The sequence below is a fragment of the Homalodisca vitripennis genome, chromosome X (assembly GCF_021130785.1).
Source record: "Homalodisca vitripennis isolate AUS2020 chromosome X, UT_GWSS_2.1, whole genome shotgun sequence".
In the NCBI taxonomy this organism is placed as follows: domain Eukaryota; kingdom Metazoa; phylum Arthropoda; class Insecta; order Hemiptera; family Cicadellidae; genus Homalodisca; species Homalodisca vitripennis.
The window spans coordinates 94,174,897-94,197,177 of NC_060215.1; the positions used below are offsets into that span (position 1 = coordinate 94,174,897).

At 33.2% G+C, this 22,281-nt stretch overlaps 1 protein-coding gene across 2 annotated transcripts in view; it reads left to right on the plus strand.

The window, feature by feature from the left end:
• Window positions 1-22,281, plus strand: part of LOC124369578 (sex-lethal homolog) — a 63,992-nt gene that overhangs the window by 11,145 nt on the left and 30,566 nt on the right. For both annotated transcript variants that reach the window (XM_046827613.1, XM_046827614.1), the window contains exons 3-4: window positions 1,287-1,400; window positions 1,501-1,661. In XM_046827613.1, the coding sequence (XP_046683569.1) occupies window positions 1,287-1,400; window positions 1,501-1,661 (275 nt within the window). The remainder of the gene's footprint in view (window positions 1-1,286; window positions 1,401-1,500; window positions 1,662-22,281) is intronic.

Sequence of the window (22,281 nt, forward strand, 5' to 3'; positions counted from 1 at the left end):
AAATGACCCACCTTTTTTCAGTCACGTAATCATTGGTGACGAATCATGGGTTTTCAAATATGATTCAGAGACAAAACAACTAAGTGAAAAGTGGCACACTCCCCAATCCCCTTGACCAAGGAAAGCTCACATGAGCAAATAAAACATCAAGACCATGCTTATTTGTTTTTTTCATAGCAGGGGGATCGTTCACAGAGAATTTGTGCCTTCAGGACAACCTGTTAACCAAGTCTTTTATAAAGAAGTCCTTGAACAGCTCAGGAAAAGGGTACTTGGAGTTAGATCGGACATTTCAGACCGTTGGATGCTCAATCTTGACAATGCCTCCTGTCACAAGGCAAACTATATCAACCAATTTTTGACCAATAAAGGTATTCCTGTGATTCCTCAGGCCCCCTATTCACCTGATCCTGTGACTTATTTCTGTTTCGTAAGATAAAAGAGCGTCATCTTGGTACTATTGAGAACATCCAACAGAGTAACCAGGAACTAAAGTCTGCCAGCACTGCAATGGAGAGTGGGAACAACGTCTCCGCCGCTGTATCGCTGTCCAGGGAGACTTCTTTGAAGGTGATAAAATCAATGTGTAAAAATAAATTTAAATAGTTAAAAAAAATCAGTCTCATTACTTTTCTGCCACATCATGTATCTTTAACACAATTCCAAACTTCAACGTCGCCGCAATGACTCACTGACACAGCTCAACTTATCAAACTCCCACACAACTCCACTTCTATCTCTCCAATTCTCCAATCTAAACAGCTGGATTCATGATTAGTTAAATGCGAACTAATAATCGTTCGTTGCTGATTGTGGTCACACCACTGCTTGCACTGCCATTGCTTTGCCATGCCATTTGCCCAATACACTTAGCTTTACATCTCTGCAAAATTTGGCATTTTACAATGAAAGAGGGAGGGTATGTACAAAACAAATGGGACAGTCATCGGCAAAATTTGATATTGCTCAAGCCAGACTCAAAGATGCTCTAGAATCCAGCTCTTCCAAGTGTACTACTTATCAATAAATATTGATGTATAATGATAAATAAATTAGATGTATGATAATTATAACAGGACTGTATATTGGAATTATTGCAAATTTCTTAAAGATATCTATTTGAAATATTACAATACTTCTAATTTCAGGCTTCGTTATTACTCTTGTTTCTTTAAACCAATTTCTTTTACAAATTATGATCTCACCATTATTAGAGCTCTAGGATGTTCAATTGTTGGCTACTTCTGGATATAACAGTCGCTTTAATATATGACATTCAATTTCAGGAACTTTACAGAACAAAACCTAGAAATGCTTTTTGGACAATTTGGAACTATCGTTCAGAAGAACCTCCTTTTGGACAAATTGACAGGATTGCCACGAGGAGTAGCATTTGTAAGGTAAGTTTGTAATTTTTATAAAATCTAAAGTGTGATTAATTACAATATTTTTTATGGAAACATGAAAAGGTACAAGTTTTACTGATCAACGTGTCTGCAGATTTGATCGTAGAGAGGAAGCGCAAGAAGCGATTCGAAACTTAGACGGAGTGGTACCAGATGGTGGAAACGAACGGCTTAGTGTAAGAGTAGCGGAAGAACACGGCAAGCAGAAGGCTGCTTACTTTGCAGGATGGCAAGCAGGAATGCAACAAAGTCGAGGTAAGTTGTTAGTTAAGTTAGTTAGTTTAATAGAGAAGATGAGTGTAGTATGAGTTTTACAAGGGCTGTCCAGAAAGTTACTTGATGTTTTATGTATCTAGAACCGCCATCTTGATGTCTGAGCATTCCCACATTCACTATTCATCTAATTGTTTGAATTAATGTGGCTGAAACCCAGGGATTGTTACTAGTTGATAGGAAAATCAGCAGGCTTACCTTAAACATTATTGTCTAGTGTCCACTGATTAAAAAACAAATAGTACATTTATTTTACATATAATTAGAAATTTGTGATTGCACTGCAATCTTTTTCAATCAGTAGAGAACATTCTAGTGCAAATATGTCTGTGCAACATACTACATATCTGTTCAGTTGTCCTTTTCAGCCCATGTAAAAACTGATGGTGACAGTAACACCACAAAAGTGTTGCATTTCTTCATGTGGAGCAAGGCCAACGGAAGCAAACAAAACTCACAAACTTGTATTAGACAGCTATTAGTTTCCCCTAAAAAAAAGTGAACAGTTTTTATTTGTCAAGACAAAACAACTAAATTTAATTCACTTGCCATTATAAAGAAACATTTGCAGTTGGTAGGAAATCAATTTGTTATACATCTTTAAAAAATGTGTAAACTTATAACAAAAAACAAAACCAAATGTTTAGAAAGAGCTGCTCCTTTTAGTGATGTAAGTTTCATTCTTGCAAAGTGAAAATTCCCTTTGGTCGGATACTTGGAAATATAGGTAATATTTTACCATTCTCGCAACTTTGAAGTTGGCGCTAACTATGTGACGACTTAGTTGTTGAAGTCAAGTGATGATGTTAATTGTAAATTTCAATACCTATTTGGTTTATTTCACTAGGAACAAATTAAACTCTCATTTAATGATTACTTATGTCATAGATGCTGAAATGGCAATGACTCTAAAAAAGAGTCGCTGGTGATTACAAAGCAAACCTACGGGATTTCAAAATGAGTCGCTGGGCAGTAGCAAGGTTAATGGCACTTAGCCGATACTGTCTGCAATAATAAAATTGAAATGTGTGTTTTTCTTTATTTTTACTTTCACTTGGTATTTTTTTAATTAAGAAACATCACCTGCATTCAGGACAGCCCTAGTTTATATTGCTATTTTAAGTATACTCCCATCGAGGAGAAACCTTTCTAAGGTTTTGAACAATCGAGGAAGATTGCATATTAATTGATAACTTGTATTGTTGGTGGCGGAAGCAGTGTGATTTCTCTTTGCAGGGATTCTCTACTTTTTTTATACTGCAGCCTTGCATGCATACTATGCTATTTTCTAATTGGGTTCTTCCTTATAATTTAGGGAATATGTAGTGTGTTCATTAAGTATGGCATGTAATTGTTGTATAATTAATCAGGTTTATTATTTATAATGTTTGGAGGATTTTTACGTTAAAATCCATAAAAATGGTTCAGTAAATCTATTATAAGTCATATAAAATTGACCTTTAGAAAATATACTGTTACAATTATGTTGGCAATATAAATTATAATTCATAACTGTCTCAATGAACAACCTGTTTAACCGTAGCAGTGTGTGAAGTGCATCATTGATGCGCTTCAGGTTGTTTGGATACAAATGCTATTTATTGGCAAGATATCTGGATCACATTTATACCAATGTATTCATGAAGTTCTAAACTACAGATATAAATAGTAGATCTTTATCTGTAATGTAACGAGGTTCGTAAACACTTTAAAAATATTTCAAAAGCTCATGCCAGCTGTCAGAAGAAACTAGGAATCACGTGATTGTAACCAATTACAGGACTGATATGACGTGACTGACACACCATTACCAAGTGTCACCAAATACAGAAATGAATGATCTTTTCAGCACTGAGACTGCCATTTTATTCCATGTTCTACTTTTGTTTACAACAAACGTTCTTCCAAACCCTTACATTGGGGCCGGTAAATTGCATAAAATACATTTGGGAAAGCGTAATAAACTCCTTTATAATTTGTTAGTTCTAAATAATAAAAAACATCTCCTTGAAGATGAAAAGTTAATGCATCGAAAGAAAAGTCAAAAAGGTATTTTGTGCTGAAAGGTTGATAACAGTTTCAAAAACAAAGTTGGATATAATTTCCTACAACAGACATCCAATGAGTTTGCTGTTCTAGTCATCTTGGTTACACGAGTTATAATCTTTGTGGAAGTGCAGTATGTTCATTTTTAGATAATATACTAAGTATTACTTAGGGTAGGATTGTGAGGGGTTTTATGTTTAAATATATCATGTTAGTGTTAAAACCATTATTTATTTGTACAAGTTCATATTTCTTTGTGGGTCTAGGTCTATATCTCCCAAAAATTACAATTTGGATTATATTTTATGTTTTTTAAAAATTGTTTGTAGAATAGCAAAGGTCTTAATTTCTTTAGCTATAATTTATTATTCACAGTATTTTGGTTTTATACTTATTTTCTATTGCCTAATTAATTAGTTTCCTATGTAGAATATATTTTCAACAAAGATATAAAAATTCAGTATAGGGTCCAATTTGTAGATTGTTTTCGGGGTTTTCATTAAAAATGTTTTTTCCGTGGTATTGTTTTTGCCTCTAAAAAATATATCTTTATAGTTTTGGCTGCATATATTGATATTTTCTAATAGGGTGTAGTGTACTTTTAAAAATAAAAAATGTTTTATTTCACACTTAATGTTTAAGTTCACTAGACATTATGGTATATTAAAAAAATACTTTTTTACAAAACATATTGCAGAAATTCCATATTTATTTCTACTGAAAAACTAAGCACATATTCTTTTCTGTGTAATATTCTACAGATTGGCTATTTGGAATTTTTTGCAACCTTTTTTTGCTGCTAAAAAGTAGTCAAAGTAAAAATGTTGCTAACAAAATGTTTCCAGTTCTCATTCTTCTCATGACAACATATAGTACATAATTTAAAAAAGAATATATTTTAATGTACCAAATATAGTTTTAAGGCAGTAACTACACATTATCTAGCCTTGGGAAAGACTCGCTAGGACACAATTTTCAGTTGGATCGTCCTGGAATTTTAAAGGTATGTACTTGAAAAATGCGAGAATTGTACAGGAATTCATGATTGAAGTTGGCTGGACACCCTGTAACAACCTCATATGTACTTATTTTTTATTTATTCATTTTTTTCATCAGTTATTGTTTCACATTGTTATTCTTAATTTATAACGTATAAATAAGCAATATGTTGTTTATAGTAGGGTTTTTATTTAATTTTATTATTCTTTACCACTAAATATAGTGTAACTCTTTTAGGACCACAGATTTTCATTTCTTCATCTCTAAAATTGTTTTAGATTTACAAAACCAACCGTCAGCAAGTATAAAGTTCATATATAAAATTTCCAAACGAAATTCTTATAATTGAGAATTTAAAAACGTTTTAAAAATTAACTAAAGACGTACTTAACTGGGAAAGCTAAATGCTCATGTGAGGCATTTTAGAATGAATAACAATTTTTTAATATATTTTCAATGAATTAATCACGTTTTACAATAAAAACAAACAAAGACTAGTTTTTCCTACGTGGAATACATTTTCAACAAAAATATAAAAATTCGTAGTTGCATTTTCCATACTCTATTAATTTATTTCTTAGATTCACCAATTCTGTATATGTACAAGTCATTTTATGATGCATAAATGAAGAATAAAGTATGTTTGAATTTTAAATACTGTCAAGATTTTGCTAAAATTGTAATTGTTTGTGGGAAAAATTGTATCTTCTAAATTAATACAAATAGCGTAATGGTTTAGAGATTTTCTTTGTTTAAATTGCCATATGTATATTTTCTTAAACAAAAATTACTTTACCAACCCCGTCATAAAGTTTTAAAGATTAACATTTTTGTTTTGCATGAATTTGGAAAATAATAAAACGTATTATTGTCTAAATGAATTTATATATTTAATTACTGGACAGTTATTTGGAAGGTGCAAGTTAATTGAACAGTTTCATCAATATCAAAAATTGACAGATGACGTATTTTTTTAAAGTAAGAACCATTTGATAAGATAAAAGCCATAGAAAATGTTTTAAATCTAAATTTTCAGATTTTATATACTTTTCTCTATTCATCAAATAGCTGCTTTAGTTTGTCTAAAAGTTTACCATATTTTTCAACTAAATTTAGAACAACCTCTTTATTACAATCTTGTCACTTGCTGCAATAATGAAGACTCACAATTTTTTTCACTTCTTCGTTCTAGTGGTTGCTGCTAACATAATGTTTGAGATAGCAGAAAAGATGGAAAATGTTTGGCACAAGGTTGTACCTGTAGTGTAGATGATCCAAAACTTCTCAGTCGAAAGAATCTAATAAAGATTGGCTCTAGAAGCTGCAGTCTAAAATTGATGCCCTGCATTGTCAGAAGTGAAATTCTCTTTGTCAGCATCCTATGTCTTTTGTTTTGAATTGCTCTGCATAGCTACTCAGGGTTTCAATGTAGGTTTCCTTATGACAGTTCCTTGTTGCATGGAATCAACCACCAAACACCATGTCTATCCCAAAACACGGGTGCCACTTTGCTTGGGCTTGACCTTTACAGTATATTCATATTTTGTTTCTTTGATTCGGACATTTAACGCTAAACTCACATTTTGTCTCCAGTTACATTATGATTGAACAGTCATTCTCTTCTTTGTCGTATGTAACCAAAATTGTTTTTATGAACCTTTGTTCAATGTTTAGGAACCCAAAGGAAGTTTTCAGAAACAGTTTTTTATATCTCTGACCTACACGCTTGTTAGTAGTTTGTCAGAGAGAATGTGTATTGTGAAACGTCTGTTCTCACAAATTTTTGCCTTAACTGAAGCCACTAATTTGTCTGTGATCAAAGATAACTGGAGCAGCCCTCATCAAAGTTGTTCTTAAGGCCATCTTTTAAATCTCTACCCACTTGTGCACTTTTGCCCTTATTCATGGCATTAGCACCATAAAATTCACCAATGTGCCAGTGAATGTCTGCCTGTAGTAGGCAGGTATGTTGCCGACAAAATATGTATCACTGAGCGAATCTTGCACAGGGGTGTTTCAGTAATCTTGGAACATGTTAAAAAAGCAGAACAGACAATGCTTTGTTCCCAATGGTAGTGTAGTGTAGTGGGTACCAGAGTTATCGCAATATAACCGGATCAGGCAACATTGAGCGTGGCTGCTGCTTGGATAGGTGACCGCTGAGCGATCATTCCTTGTAAGCAGCCCGCCTGCCCGGCCGTTGGTGATGGTTCGGAAGTCACCTTTAAGCCATTGATCCCCAGGATAATTGTTTATAGAGGCTTCTTAGCCCTAACTTCACCTAGTTAAATAAGGTATTTTTACTTTACTTATTACTTTTAACAGAGAACAGACTATACAGGTTACATAGTTGCATCTGAGCACAGTTGTTCCCAATGAATGCTGGGAACCCACGGAAGTTCTCGTTACAGCACTCACTTGGACTAATCCTACATATAACAAAACAGCCGTTACTTAAAAAGACGCCTCATATAAATAGAAATAATATTAATGGTAAAATTATAAATTGTGAATTGATAAGAAAGTTAAATGTTATTGACTTTTGCCTTTGTTCAATTGTCAAGTCATTTTGAAACCTGTAATTCACTGTAAATAAACTCAATGCAATTCAATATGCTGACTATTAGTTGTTAGTTGAGGTGACTAACAAACATAGTAGTGTACTTTGTTTAACATAAAACTGCACGCTTTCTCCTTTCTCACACTGTCGTGTTTACTACTAAATACAACAATTCATTGTGGTGATATTAAATAAATATTTAAACAAACGTAACATCAGGGAGCTAGCTATTGGGTGTCAATGACAACAATAAGCAAGCATTTCAGTTGTGAAAGCCAAGTGATTCTACCATCAAATTTCGTTTTACATTGCTACAGATTGAATCAATTATTAATTCATAAACACTAACAACGTCAAATCACAACATGTTGGGGGTTAAAATTTGGTAGGATAAATGTTAATAAAAATGAGCTTTATAACCTAAAACTCAACCTATCCATATATCTTTAGTCTGTATTTTTATTCTAAGAGATTAACTAATATCATTAGTTGGTCCTAAAAGGGTCAATTGAAGTAGATTTATTGTATTTGATATCATTAGTTGGTCCTAAAAGGATTAATTGAAGTAGATTTATTGTATTTAATATCATTAGTTGGTCCTAAAAGGGTTAATTGAAGTAGATTTATTGTATTTAATATCATTAGTTGGTCCTAAAAGGGTTAATTGAAGTAGATTTATTGTATTGTAGTAATGTTATTTTGTTAAATACTTAAAAATTAATTAGGTGTAAACTTTAAATACTATGTAACTATTAAGAAAAAAGGTGTTACTATGAATAATAAATACCATTGGCTATATTTAACATAAATTACTAAGGAATAACACAAACATCCTGTATCTGTATTTGTTTGGAAAAATTGTATAGTTTATTTTTTTATTTTTGTAGTTTGTATTTTTCATTATTGATAAGTAATATATGTTGTGTAACATCAGTTGTTGTTTCACATTATATGCCTATTGGTGTGCATTGCTTAGGATTTGACATTTTGTGACGTTCAGTTAGTTACCTTTCACTGGTATCAGTTTCAGCTTGGCCGATATAATTGTTTGGAATTACGTATCCCCTCATTCACTTCTTTTATGTTATCTTTTCTGTAATAATAATTTGTTACATAATTAATGCTGGAACAAAAAAAGTTATGCCAGCAAACAATAACATGAAAATACTGTACAGGGTGTATATTATGTCTGGAAAACACCCAAATATATCCTTTAATAATTTAAATATAAATTTGAAACCTCTTACAATCGTGATAGAGATTGGGCATCTACTTTTTGGAACAATGTTTGTTATGTCACACCAACGGGGGACGTCCTGCCGAGGGTATCGTGAATATTCTTAATGGAAGCCTATACCTTGTGATACATAATTTTAAAGGTAATAATAGCTTACTGAATTGAATGCCACAAACCGCATCTCAAAGGAATTATTCTTATCAGAAAATAGAGCATTTTTAGTATTGAAAATTTACTGATGTATTCAACAATGTAATTTTAACATGGTTCTTGCCACAAAATGTGTTACACTAATTTTTTAGCATTTTTTAAATGTTCAATTAAAATAAAACAAAAATTTCATTTTAAGCTGGTTCTATTAGCACAAATTTGCCAGTTTTTATTACAGTACAATTATGGAAATACTTATGTTATTGATTTCTTATTACAAATAAAAAAATAATGTATGCTGTTAGAAAAGTCTTACAAAAAAAAACGTTTTACCCTGCATTTGGTGTCAAAGCAATTGTTCGAACTGTGTTCCTTCTAACGGTTTGACAATGAGCCAATCTTGTGTAAAATGATTCGACAGAGTTGCCTAACATTTCTTCAGTTATCAAAGCAATCTCCTCTATAAATCCTGTTTTCTTAGGTCTTCCAAATTATGAGGCTTTCTTCTATAAACATTGGATTTTAAATGACCCCATAGGAAATAATCGATTGGTGACAAATCCGGAGATCTTGGAGGCCATTCGATTTCTCCTCTTCGGCCCAATCCATTTATGAGGAAACCTTAAAATCCAAATACTCTCTTACCTGTTCTCCCATAATGGGGTGGAGCACCATCCTGCTGAAACCATACATTATCAAAGTATTTCTCCTGATGCAATTTGAATAGCTGGGATTATTTCATTTTGGAGCATATTGTAGTAAAGTTCGGCATTTAAATTTTCCATTGATGAAAAAGGGTCCAACAATTTTGTTACCTAAAATTCCACACACCATAACGTTCAGTTTTTTTGTGGTTGCTGTGAATGGGACTCAGTAATCCAATGTGGGTTTTTCCACTAGCCCAGTAACGGCAATTGTGCCTGTTTAACATTGCCATTTAGGAAAAAAGTTTGCCTCATCAGAAAATAGTATGTTGGTCAGAAAATCTCTATTGTCATCACATTTGCGCATCACAAGTTCACAAAACTCAACTCTTCTGGCGTAATCATCCTCACTTAACTGTTGGACTAAATGAACTTTAAATGGTTTGTATTTATTAATTTTCAAAATCTTACTCACAGACATAGGATGCACATCATGTTGCTGTGCAGCTTTCTGAGCGATGTATGTGGGTCTTCCAATAAATGTTTTGCAAAACATCTAGTGCATGTTCTTCATCTGTTGCAGATTGTATCCTACCCGACTTTGGCCGATTACGTACACTCCCTGTCATTTCAAAACGCTCAATAGTTTTTGATATTGTTGAAAACACTTATGGGATTTCCTTTCTGGGAAAGTGTCATTAAACAAAATTACAAACTTCCCGATAAGATCTTTGACGATCGCCATATCCTCGCATCATCATCAACAGAGTAATTCGTTCTCTTTCAGACAATTCCATTAAAATGCCAAATAAAAAACTGAACTACTGTAATTAGATAACTTGTTGACAGCAATGCTTCAGAGACACTGATTAACTCGACAGGGAATGATATGACCTTTGTCCATTTGTAATTCCCAAGCTTAGACCTGTCTAGTGAAAGCTCCATGCTCAACAAACTGAAACCTGTAGACCAGATGATTAATAACACAATAATGTTTCTCATAGGCTAGTGACCTTTGTCTCTTTAAACCTTCCTGCTGACTGGAAAACACCAAGTACAGATTCATAAGTAATCAGAGAAAGTGACTCATAAGTTTTGTTCATTGTAATAAAAACTGGTAAATTTGTACTAATGAAACCAGCTTAAAAATAAATTGTTTATTTATTTTAATTGAACATTTAAAAAATGCTAAAAAATTTAGTGTAACACATTTTGTGGCAAGAACCATGTTAAAATTACATTGTTGAACATCAGTAAATTTCAATACTAAAAATGCTCTATTTTCTGATAGAATAATTCCTTTGAGATGGCGGTTTTGTGGCATTCAATTCAGTAAGCTATTATCTTTAAAATTATGTATCACAAGGTATAGGCTTCCATTAAAAATATTCACGATACACCCTCGGCAGGACGTCCCCCGTTGGTGTGACATAACAAAACATTGTTCCAAAAAGTAGATGCCCAATCTCTATCACGATTGTAAGAGGTTTCAAATTTATATTTAAATTATTAAAGGATATATTTGGGTGTTTTCCAGACATAATATACACCCCTGTATAAATACCTGACTAAGATTTTCCACAATGTAAATTTCATTATTCACATTGATATTAAAAGTTATTAGCATATTCACACATTTCTATTACATGATTGATTCTGTGTGCATATATAACACATCGAACATATCTGAAAAACTGAACATAGAAACAATTTTAAACAGAAACAGACCGTGTCAATTATCACTCCATTAATTACTAATAAAATATGCAATTTACCTTCTACTCCAGAAACTTTTTAGTACAAACAGGTTTGCTGCTAACAATTTGTGCAAAAGAGGACACAGAAGTATCCGATTTTATTGCTGTAATGACTGGACGTTTAACTCTCCAAGTGTCTACATCAATTTATATAGGCCATAGTAATATTAGCTTGTAGCCAAATTTAATTTTTTTTAATTAACAAAAAATGTATAATTGTTATGGTATGTATTAAGTCCAGTACATAGAATTTTTCAGAAAAGACCTGTAGAATCACAAAATATACTTGTTAAAATAAAAAAAGTGTTGCTACTTTATATTGTGGTAGTATAAGAAATTTTCAATTCATTCCCAAATAAAAAATGAAACAGGTCAAATTATGCCAAATTTATTTGTGAATCCAAAAATATGAGGGTTTATATTAAGATATAAGCAATCTATAAATATACACACACAAAAATTGACTGACAACAAAGCTGCTGAACAAGAAAAACTTCAAGCAATAACTAATAAAAGTACTAATGTTTTCTGGAGACAGGCTATTAGGAAATCAATGACCAAAAAATGTATAGACTATATATTTAGCTTCCCATTAATGTGTCTTTAACTGGTTTTTTGGATTTATGCAACCTTTATAGCCAGTACATGTTAGCCAATGAAAATATCACTGTTAACACTCACAGAGTGAAGGTCCAGTCTTTTTATTAACCCCAGCTTTTTGTCTTAAATGTTTATATGGCATGTTATAACAATTCTTTTTTTTAATAATTCTTAATTCAGTAACCCTTAGCACAGGTGATCAGCTCCCAAATCATCAAAGTTGCTTTATTTGTATAGTGAAGGAAAACTAATAGACCAGTAGCGGTTAATATGTGCTGAAAGTTTGATGCAATTTTGTTATTGATTACTGTTGAGTACACTATAGTGATCACGAAACTTGCTATTGAAGGAGAGTTGTCCACAATTTGGAGGTGAGGAAGAAATCTAGACAAAGGAAAACGGCGATTTACTGTGCGAGCTGTAACTCAAGGACGTTTTTGGGATGAAACATTGTAACCAAGCGGTTTGGTAGGAAACAATATTCAAACTTGCCACAGTGTTTATATAACAAATATTCATTTAACTCTATTTTGTGTATTAGTAGTGTTTTAATTTGTATAAAATTACAACAAAAATTTGAAGAGAGTTGAAGCTTTGATTTTATTACTAAATTAAGGCAATTTACTTAAGCAAAACCCTTTATGGCAAACAAAATTTTTTTGATGGCAATACTGTGAAATAACCCGGCCGAAGGATTAATATACTAATAGGATTCAAAAACATTTTACAATGAAATACTAATTAAACTGAAAGTTATTTACAGGATATCAATTGTCCTGGGACAGCTTAGTATTATTTTAAACCATTACAAATAGAGCTAAAAAACCTAACATATTCTTAGTGCACATGAAAAACAAATGTATAGACTATACAGGGGGAGGCAGACCACCCGTACAGTACGTATAGCGGCAAACCAAACGAGGTAGATTATTCATAACAACTTAAACCCCCCTATTTCCATCCCAAAGAATTTGGAGAAATTATTTTGAAATCTCTAAAATTCCCCAAAAGGGTAGTTTTTGGAAAATTTTCCAATGTAAAGGTATGTTGAGTTATACCTCATTTTAAAAGTATTTCTTCACTGATTATTTTTATGCAAAAAGTTTGAACCTATCTTGCCGCTTATGTACAGGGTACACTAAAAACGTTAAAAAATCAGGGGTTTGTGGGTAAATTTATTGCAACTACCTGCACAAATATAGAGAGACGATATTTTTATTCAAAACTAATGATGAGACGGCTTATCGAAAAATATCAAATGCCACCCTACCCCAAAATTTACATTTTAAAAATACATAGAATTTTAAAATACTTAACAGCCACAATCTAAAAAAATCAAATAGCAACCTACAGTAGGTTGTGTTGTACATAATTATAAAGGTCTTTAAAAAAATTTTCCAAAAACCACCCCTACCCCCCAAAAACTACCATTTTTGGGAGGTTTAGAGATTTCAAAATAATTTCTCCAAATTCTTTGGGGAGGAAATAGGGGAGTTTAAGTTGTTATGAATAATCTACCTAGTTTGGTTTGGCCGCTATACGTACTGTACGGGTGGTTTGCCTTACCCTGTATATTTAGCTTCTTATTAATGTAACTTATATGTTATAATATCGGCTTTTGTATTATTTTTATATTATCTGTAAAGAGCGAGTGCAACGGTGACAGAACAAATTTTCTAACAAACTAAACATAAAAAAACAATTTATGTTTATTTATTTACTCTTGAAACACGAAGTCAAGTCATGTTCTTATGGGAGATAATAAATGTCAGACAGCTGATATAAAAAAAATCATGCACAACAACATACAACTTTTTATAACAACAGCAGGTTATAACAGTAAATTTAAAACATTGACTTCTAAATGTTTTCGTGTCCCATCTACATTGCAACCCACATAGATAATGAAAGAATGGTAATTACAAATTTCTTCGCCAGTTCCTGCCCTGTTTAATATCGATCATTTTGTAGTTATCAAAAATTAATTTATGATCACCATTCTTTATTTCTGTGGTTTACAATATAAATGAGACAAGAAAACAAGGAGTCATTTTGCCTAACCTATTTCGAAAGATATTTAAGATATTTGTTCATGATTTTTACAGCTTATTTTCAACAAATTTAAAAATTAACACTTAATTTAATTTGAAATCATTGGAAAAAACTTTGTTATTAAATAAAATTTAATTTTTTCTAATAAAATATACAGCTCAATCTTTATATTTTGTATATAATACACTTTTACAATTGTAAATATTTTTGAATTATAATTATCTCTATTGTTCTTTTGAGTGGTGGGTAATTTTACAGTAGTCATGCCTCCAAAAGTAAGCTTTTTTGTTTGTTTTTTTATCAATAATTTTCTTTAAGATAATTAATCCAACTTATGTCTTAGCCATTTGAAGAGAAATCTTCTCATCAGACATTCCTTGATTTACATGATGCCTGCCATACATATATCAGTTATTTTCTGTAAACGTAAAACAGGCAACAGTGTTGAGCAAGGGGTGGAGAGGGGAGATTCAGACGCATCAGCTACTTTCGTGTGGGCTTCTTTAGCAGATTTTCAATATTTATTTTTGAAATCCCTTATCTCGAGATAAATGATAAAGGATTTCAGCTCAGTTAAATAATTTTTGGTGTTTGAGAAAAATAAATTTAGAACAACCCATCAAATAGACTTCTGCATTTTTTGGAAGTACAGCCGGCATCTGATCAATTAGATGTTAGCACTTAAATGGTTAAAGGATTGTTAAAGTACCTGATGAATTCAATGACCTAGGAAACCATAAGAACCTTGGGTTCATTTCTCCTTTGCATTTTCTAAATATATAGTTGTGTTATCAGTAAACAAATATTTGTTTAATTTGATTTTTTAATTAATTTAAGGCAGTTTTTATTTTCCCCAATATTAAAGTTATATAGTAATTGAATATACCTACTATATTTTGTTCTCCAATATATCAAAATGAATTCACATATGACAACTTTAAGGCTATTATGCTTCCGCTGTAAATTTTGTGCATGCTTCAAAACAAAGTTAGATGTAAATAATAAGTTTACAGTATATAAACTCTCAGTTATCACTTTTACTAACCATATGTTTCTTTTCAATATTAACCTGCTTAGACTAAACTTGTTGGTGAAGGTGTAGAGGATGACAACTATTTAGATACTTGACATAATGTGTATGTTGTTAATTTAAATGATCATTTTATTAACACTACTTATGTTGGGCGTTCTTACTTCTTTGCATGCTGTATTTAAAAAATAATAAAATATAGAGTTTTCACACTAGTTCCATTACATTGCATTTTGCGGTTAATTTGCCATGGACAAAAGCACAAAAGGAATTGGTAACAATCTAACATTTCAAGTTCAAACTTCTGTAAATAAAAGTATATTATGCTTAAAGTTTATGAAATACTAATGTTTATGAATTACATATCTATAAGTATCACAAATAATATTTATGTAAATAAGAGTAATTTTGTATTAGTATTTTAGGAGAAATAGGAAATGGTTTTAATTATTACATAGTATTCAATCAATCAATCTCTGTATTTGTGATATCGTAGAGAAATACAAATGCGTCAATACTGTTTTCCAGAAAGTACAGAATAATAAGAAGTTTGTTAACAATTGCTTGTCAGAGGTTAAAATATACTTAAGTCAAAAAAAATATTTCACAAAATACAATTGTTAAATTGTGATTGAAGAACTCGGCTATGCTGTAGAAAGGCCGTTCCGCCAACCATTTGCTGAGCTCTCTCTTCAGGTTCTGTCCTCTTATTCTTCTCAGTTGATCTGGAAGATGGTTGTGGAGTCTGCAGCCAATGTAGAGTGGTTGTCTCTCGGATAGAGTGAGCCGATGTTGTGGTGTTGCAAAATATGAAGCATGCCTGGTGGGGTAGCTGTGGACGTTGCTGTTACGAGGTGGATCTTGATTGTCGGCATACATGATTACTTCTCGTATGTAGAGGTTAACCACTGTCATGATTCCCAGCTCTTTAAAAGATGTACGGCAAGACTGTAGTGGCTGCAGATCTGCAAGTATCCTCACAGCTCGTTTCTGCAGGATCAACACTCGTTCCATGGTGCAGATTGAGGTTCCACCCCAAATAATTAGACCGTATCTAATATGTGACTCAATTAGTCCAAAATATGCTGTTTTGGCAGTTTTGATATCAGCTATTTGTTTAAGTCTTTGCACAGCGTATAGGCCAGAGGAAACTATTTGGCACAAGTTGTCGATGTGGGGGGTCCAAGTGAGTTTTGCATCAATCGTCATTCCTAGCAGTTTTATTTTCAATTCTTGTACTACATTGTCTATACCTAGTGTGACACTTCTCCTTCCAAAAATTATCTGCTTGGTTTTTGTAGTGTTTGCAACCAAGTCGTTTTCCCTTCAATATTGATAGGCCTTATTCAAACTTTGGGAAGAGTGTTCCTTTAAACTAGCAGCTGATTCACCGCTAACTACAAGAGTAATATCATCAGCATACATTAAACAGGTGCTCATTTTACCAAGATGTTGTGGCATGTTATTGATGAATAAAATAAAAAGGACTGGTCCCAAAACAGAGCCCTGAGGTACTCCTCTTGTTATTTCTTGGAGACTGGATTTTACAAATTGTACCATGTTGTTGGATGTGGACTTTATTTCAACTACTTGAGAGCGTCCGCTCAAGTATGATTGAAACCAAGATTTTGCTGTCCCATGTATGCCTAGAGCTTCAAGTTTTAAGAGGATAAGATCATGCCCTAGGGAATCGAAAGCCTTACTGAAGTCAAGAAGTATTCCTGTAACCGGTTTCTTGTCTTCGAGCTGATCAATTACACTCTCCATGAGGCTGATTATTGCTGTTGTGGTCGATTTCCCCTTTACAAACCCATGCTGCTTCTCAGTTAACAGGCTGTTAGCTTCGAGATGATCCATTAATCGTGCTAGCACCACTTTCTCAATTACTTTAGAGAAAGTGGAAACTAGAGATATGGGTCGATAGTTAGTTAGATCTGTTGCAGAACCTTTTTTGTATTTAGGATAGACTTTTGCACATTTAAGAGCACTTGGGAATTGTCCTTGAAATGATCTATTAATTATGCTGGTTAATGGAGTTATTAGTTCACAAGTTGTGAGGGAACCTCATCCAGTCCCGCAGACCACTTCGGTTTAAATGTTTGAATTATTTTTGATACTTCTTCAGGATTGGTGAATGACAGCTCTGAAAGATATTTGTCACATGTGAATGTGATAGGGTTAGCTCTGGCAGTTCTTGTCACGTCACTCTTTTTTAGTGCTTCATCAGCAGCTTTTATGAAATAGTTGTTTAGTTGTTCTGCCACTTCAAGTGGCTCGTCCAGTAACTTTCCGTCCACTTTCAGCTGTATCTGAGGCTCCCTTTGTCCTTGTTTCTTTCGTTCCTTATTTATCGTATCCCACATAGCTTTTGGTTTGTTAAAAGATTGTTCTATGTATTCTACAGTGGCTTGTTTGCGCAGGGATTTTAATTTTAGATCGTACCTTTTCTTTGCATCAGTGCAGATTGCTTTGTCTTCAATATCTCCTGTCAGTTCAAATTTGGAGAGAGCTTGCAGGTAGGCTTGCTTCAGTAAAAGTGTGTCTTTATTGTCATACATATCTAAGATTTTCTTCTTTCTTGGTCTTCGTTTCTTTTTTGGGCAAGCCATCTCTATAGTTGCAGTCAGTGATTTGGAGAAATTTTCATAGGCTTGGTCAACATTTATGGCATTGTGAACTTTGAGCCAGCTATTTTCTGCTAGGAGGTACTTCAGGTGATAAATATTCTCCTCACGGAAGTGTCGGATGATCTGACCTGGTTGAGTTGAGTTTGGCAGTGAAATTTTGAGGTTGCATATTTGGGCCTTATGGTCAGATATGCCAGTATGTATTACCTCAACATCCAAATCTTTTGTGTAGTGATTTGCACAGACACAGTCAATTGAAGTTGAAGTGGTGTTTGTTACTGTGGTAGGAGGTATAGATAGTCTCTCAATGTCAAGATTGGCCAGTGTTTCATTTAATTTAGCTGTGTTGGTGTCAGTCTTTAGAATATCAACATTAATGTCACCCATGATGATCAATGGATACTTGTAGGCTGCTGTTTCTTCTATTATTGTAGAAAGTCTTTCCAAGGCTTCATCTAAATTAGCCTTTGGTTGTCTGTATAGTCCAAGCAAGAACAGTTTGCTGTTTCCTTTGTTTAGTTTTATTATTGATGCTTCTAAGTTTAGTTCTTTGCACTTATTTAGCACATCAATGGGAGCAATATGTTCAGCTAAGCAGTCTTTAGCGTATATTGCAACACCACCCATTTTATGGTCTACTCTGCTAAAATGGGTCAGGAGAGTGTAATGAATCAGATTTGTCATGCTCAGTTCATCTCTATTTAAACCATGCTCTGTTACAATTATGATGTCTGGCTTTGTTGTTTGAATCAGGTGGTTAACACGGTCAATTTTGTTTGCCAGACCCCTAACGTTCTGATGGAGAATTGAAAAGTCTGTCATAGATGAATTGGCCTTAGTGAGGAGTTGGTGTATATTCTCGTCTTCTGATGGTGCCTCATTCTCTCTTCTTTTCTTTGACGGAGTTCTAAAAAATCTGGTTTGCGATTTGCCTGCATATGAACAGGAGGGGCAGTTGGGGCCAGAGCTTGGTCCCTGGGAGTTTTTGTGTCAGGGGCTCTTCCATCCTGTATAATTTCCGGGGAATTTTGTATTGGAAGGTTGGTTCCTGGGGTCGGCAGGGTCTGTAGAGGAGGACTGATACAGGCAGTGTCTTCAGACGTGCAGTATGTACTCTTTTGTAGGAAACCTTCATAGGTCTCATTATCTTCTAGTATTTTTGCACTCAATGGAGGGCATCTACTTATATTAAAGGTTCCATATTGCTTGTTGTTGACTAAATTGTCATTTTGGAGCGTGTTTTTTACAACTTGTTTGGGGTAACTTTTTATTTTTTCATTATATATTTTACTTTTCTTAACCTGAAGAGCCACGCTGAACTGGTTGGTTTTAGTTTCTGTTGCACTCTTCCTGCGCTTATTTGAGCCATGAGGTTTTGAGCAAGATAGGTTTCTAATGGGTGGTCCTTTCTTAATGGTCTCAGGAGTATAAGTAACTCCAGAGGGAAAATATTGGATTGTGAAGAGAATTAAATATTCTCGGAAGAGTAAATTTGAGATGATTAACTATAGTTTTTACATTCCTATTGAATTTAACACTCTTAAACCCATTGAGGAAGTATCTATTGAGCTCTGCAGGACCGGTATCAGCAATTAAATAGAGCAAAAATGTAAGACTTTGGTTAAAGCTTTCTAAAACAAAATCCATAAAAGATAGAGTAATATTTTTTACCACTGTTTTTACAGTGAAATTTTCATTTAATTTACTAAATACTGTGTTTGTAATGAAATTGTTAATTGAAAAAAATTGTCAATTTTGTAAATATTTTATGTAAATAAAAAATTATTATTTTATTTCTTTCAATTTATTTCTAACTAACTTTAACATATTTTACCTAAAATATGACAATTTTTTTAACATAAATAAAAGTTGTCATATATATATATATATATATATATATATATATATATATACAGGGTGATTCATGAAGTTCTCCCCCCACTTCTACAGCACATTGTACTAGTAAAAATAATGAAAAAATGTTATATAAACATAGGTCCGAAAACGCTTCGTTAGCGAGTTACAGCTAGCGAAAGATTTCGCCTGAATTCCTGGGTAAAGAGTAAAATAAAGTCATACTGAACTTTTGGAAAGGTTAATTAAGTAAGAAATATCGTGGATTCTTATGTATTTTTACCTGATAAAGCTAATAAAATAGGTTTCAGAACTGTACCTGTAGTAGTTTTTGAGGGATTCAGGGTTAAATGCAAAAGATTGGGGCACGAAACAATGTTTTTTTAAGTTTGATGTACAATAACTTTGTTAAATTGGTAATAAATACATAAAATCAACAAACATTAATTGTAGAGAATTTAATTCTGAGAAAATTGATATAATCAAAGTCTAAAATAAAACAGAAATAAGTACCAAAAAATCGATTTTATTCAGTATAATACATTACTAGCTGTAAAGAAATACCGTACGGTATTTAGTTAAAATAAAACAAAAACAAAATGTTTGTTCCTTAATGATGAGATAAATTGAGAAAACAAGATTAACTGTTTAAATAAATTTGTTTGTAAATAAAAATATCATGTTTTATTACGTTGTATTTTTTAAAAAATAAAAATTACATCAAATGTTCGAAAATAAATGAAGCAAACATTTTCCCATTATTGTTTACTAATCATCGAAATGCAGTTTTTTGTTTTATTAATTTCTAAGTTGGTAACGCACGAATAACAGCTGATCAACAATGGTATTCTGTACTGTTACGTTAGAACTGTGTGTTAGTGGTGTTTTGCAAGCTACAGCAGGAGATCGGGTTCTGTGAATCGTGTTATTAAATGCAATTTTTCTGTGAGTTATAATTCGATTGTTTATTCAGCGAAAAAATGCCTTACTTATTTACATCAGAGGAATACGCTGATATGGTTTTTATTTTGGGTTACTGTAATGGTAATGCTAGAGCTGCTGTAGAAGAATATGAACTACGTTACCCTAATAGGAGGATTCCAGATACCAAAACAATTTCAGGAACTTTTCGTACTCTTCGGGAAACAGGATCTCTACCAAGTACTAGAACCAATTATGAACGAGCTGTCCAACTTGATGATGGTATTGTTATTAATGCTGTTCATCGCAGTCCAGGTGTAAGTACACGACGTATTTCTAGGCGGATAGGAGTTTCGCAGTCAACGGTGTGGAGGTCACTTAATCGAAACAAATTTTATCCGTTTCATAAACAAAAGGTTCAACATCTACAGCTAGGGATGGTCCGCTTCGCTTGGAGTTTTGCAACTTTTTGAATATTAATAATCAACTCTACAAGCGTATTTTGTTTACGGATGAGGCACAACTCACTCGGGATGGTGTCAATAACTTGCACAATGAACACTCATGGGCAGAAGAAAATCCACATGAGGTAGTGGAACAGAACTTTCAACACCGATTTAGCGTCAATGTCTGGTGTGGCCTTTTGCACAATCGGCTGATTGGACCTTTCATATTACCTGGACGCCTAAATGCTGAGTTCTATTTGCATTTCCTTCAAGAAGAGTTGCCGCAGCTGTTAGAGAATGTTCCTTTACATCTCAGACAAAATTTGTACTTCCAGCATGACGGAGCACCTCCCCACTTTTCACGTGCCGTTTCTGCTTACTTAAATCATCAATTTCCTGGACACTGGATTGGTCGTGGAGGGTCTCACCCTTGGCCACCAAGATCACCAGATCTATCTCCATTGGATTATTGCATCTGGGGATGGATGTAACAAAGTAACAAAGATTTAACAAAGTTATTGTCCATCAAACTTAAAAAAACATTGTTTCGTGCCCCAATTTTTTGCATTTAACCCTGAATCCCTCAAAAACTACTACAGGTACAGTTCTGAAACCTATTTTATTAGCATTATCAGGTAAAAATACATAAGAATCCACGATATTTCTTACTTAATTAACCTTTCCAAAAGTTCAGTATGGCTTTATTTTATTCTTTACCCAGGAATTCAGGCGAAATCTTTCGCTAGCTGTAACTCGCTAACGAAGCGTTTTCGGACCTATGTTTATATAACATTTTTTCATTATTTTTACTAGTACAATGTGCTGTAGAAGTGGGGGGAGAACTTCATGAATCACCCTGTATATATATATAAAACAATAAGCTCAAAAATAAAATAAAAACGTATTATGAGTAATGATTTTTTATGATTATGCTGGACATTCCCTTAAACTTCTTTTAAGGGATTAAAAACCTCCATATTCAAACTTAAACTAGTCAAACTATTACTATTTAGTTGCTTTCTAAAACATCTTTCTATACTGGTATTAATTTGACATGTCGGTTGTCTAAAAAAAAAACAGTACTTGAATTAGACTTACCTTTATTACAATCTTCACTGACAGGTACTTGAGGAACAAATTGGTACACTGAGAGCACTGTATCATTTTCAACTTTCTGACAGTGTACTTTGCACTCAGCTGATGTAGAAGTAAAGCAGCGCCCACTTTAAAAAATCTATAATTACACCCAGATTTTTTGTTGTATAGACTTGCTGTAAGTTTGGCAGTGGTGATAGATCATCTTTCTTTCTTCCCAGTATAAGTTGTTTGGTCTTGGTTTCATTGAAAACCAAGTCATTTTTATGGGAGTATTCTTGTGCTAAGTTAACAGATATAAAACTTTTTATTTCTAGTTGATCTGTGGCGATATCACAAGACAGCAAAACTGTGTTATCAGCAAACATTACAGCGTAACTATAGTCTTTAACATATTTTGGAAGGTCAAGGGTGAAGTGCACAAACAGGACTGGTCGTAGGACAGATCCTTGGGGGACACCTCTCTCCATAGGCGTCTCTCTCAGATTTAACGGTTCTCATTTCTCCATTTTTTGTTTCTTTTAGTTCAACGAGTCGGCTTCGATTAGACAAATAACTGCAAAACCATTTTGCTGCCGCACCAT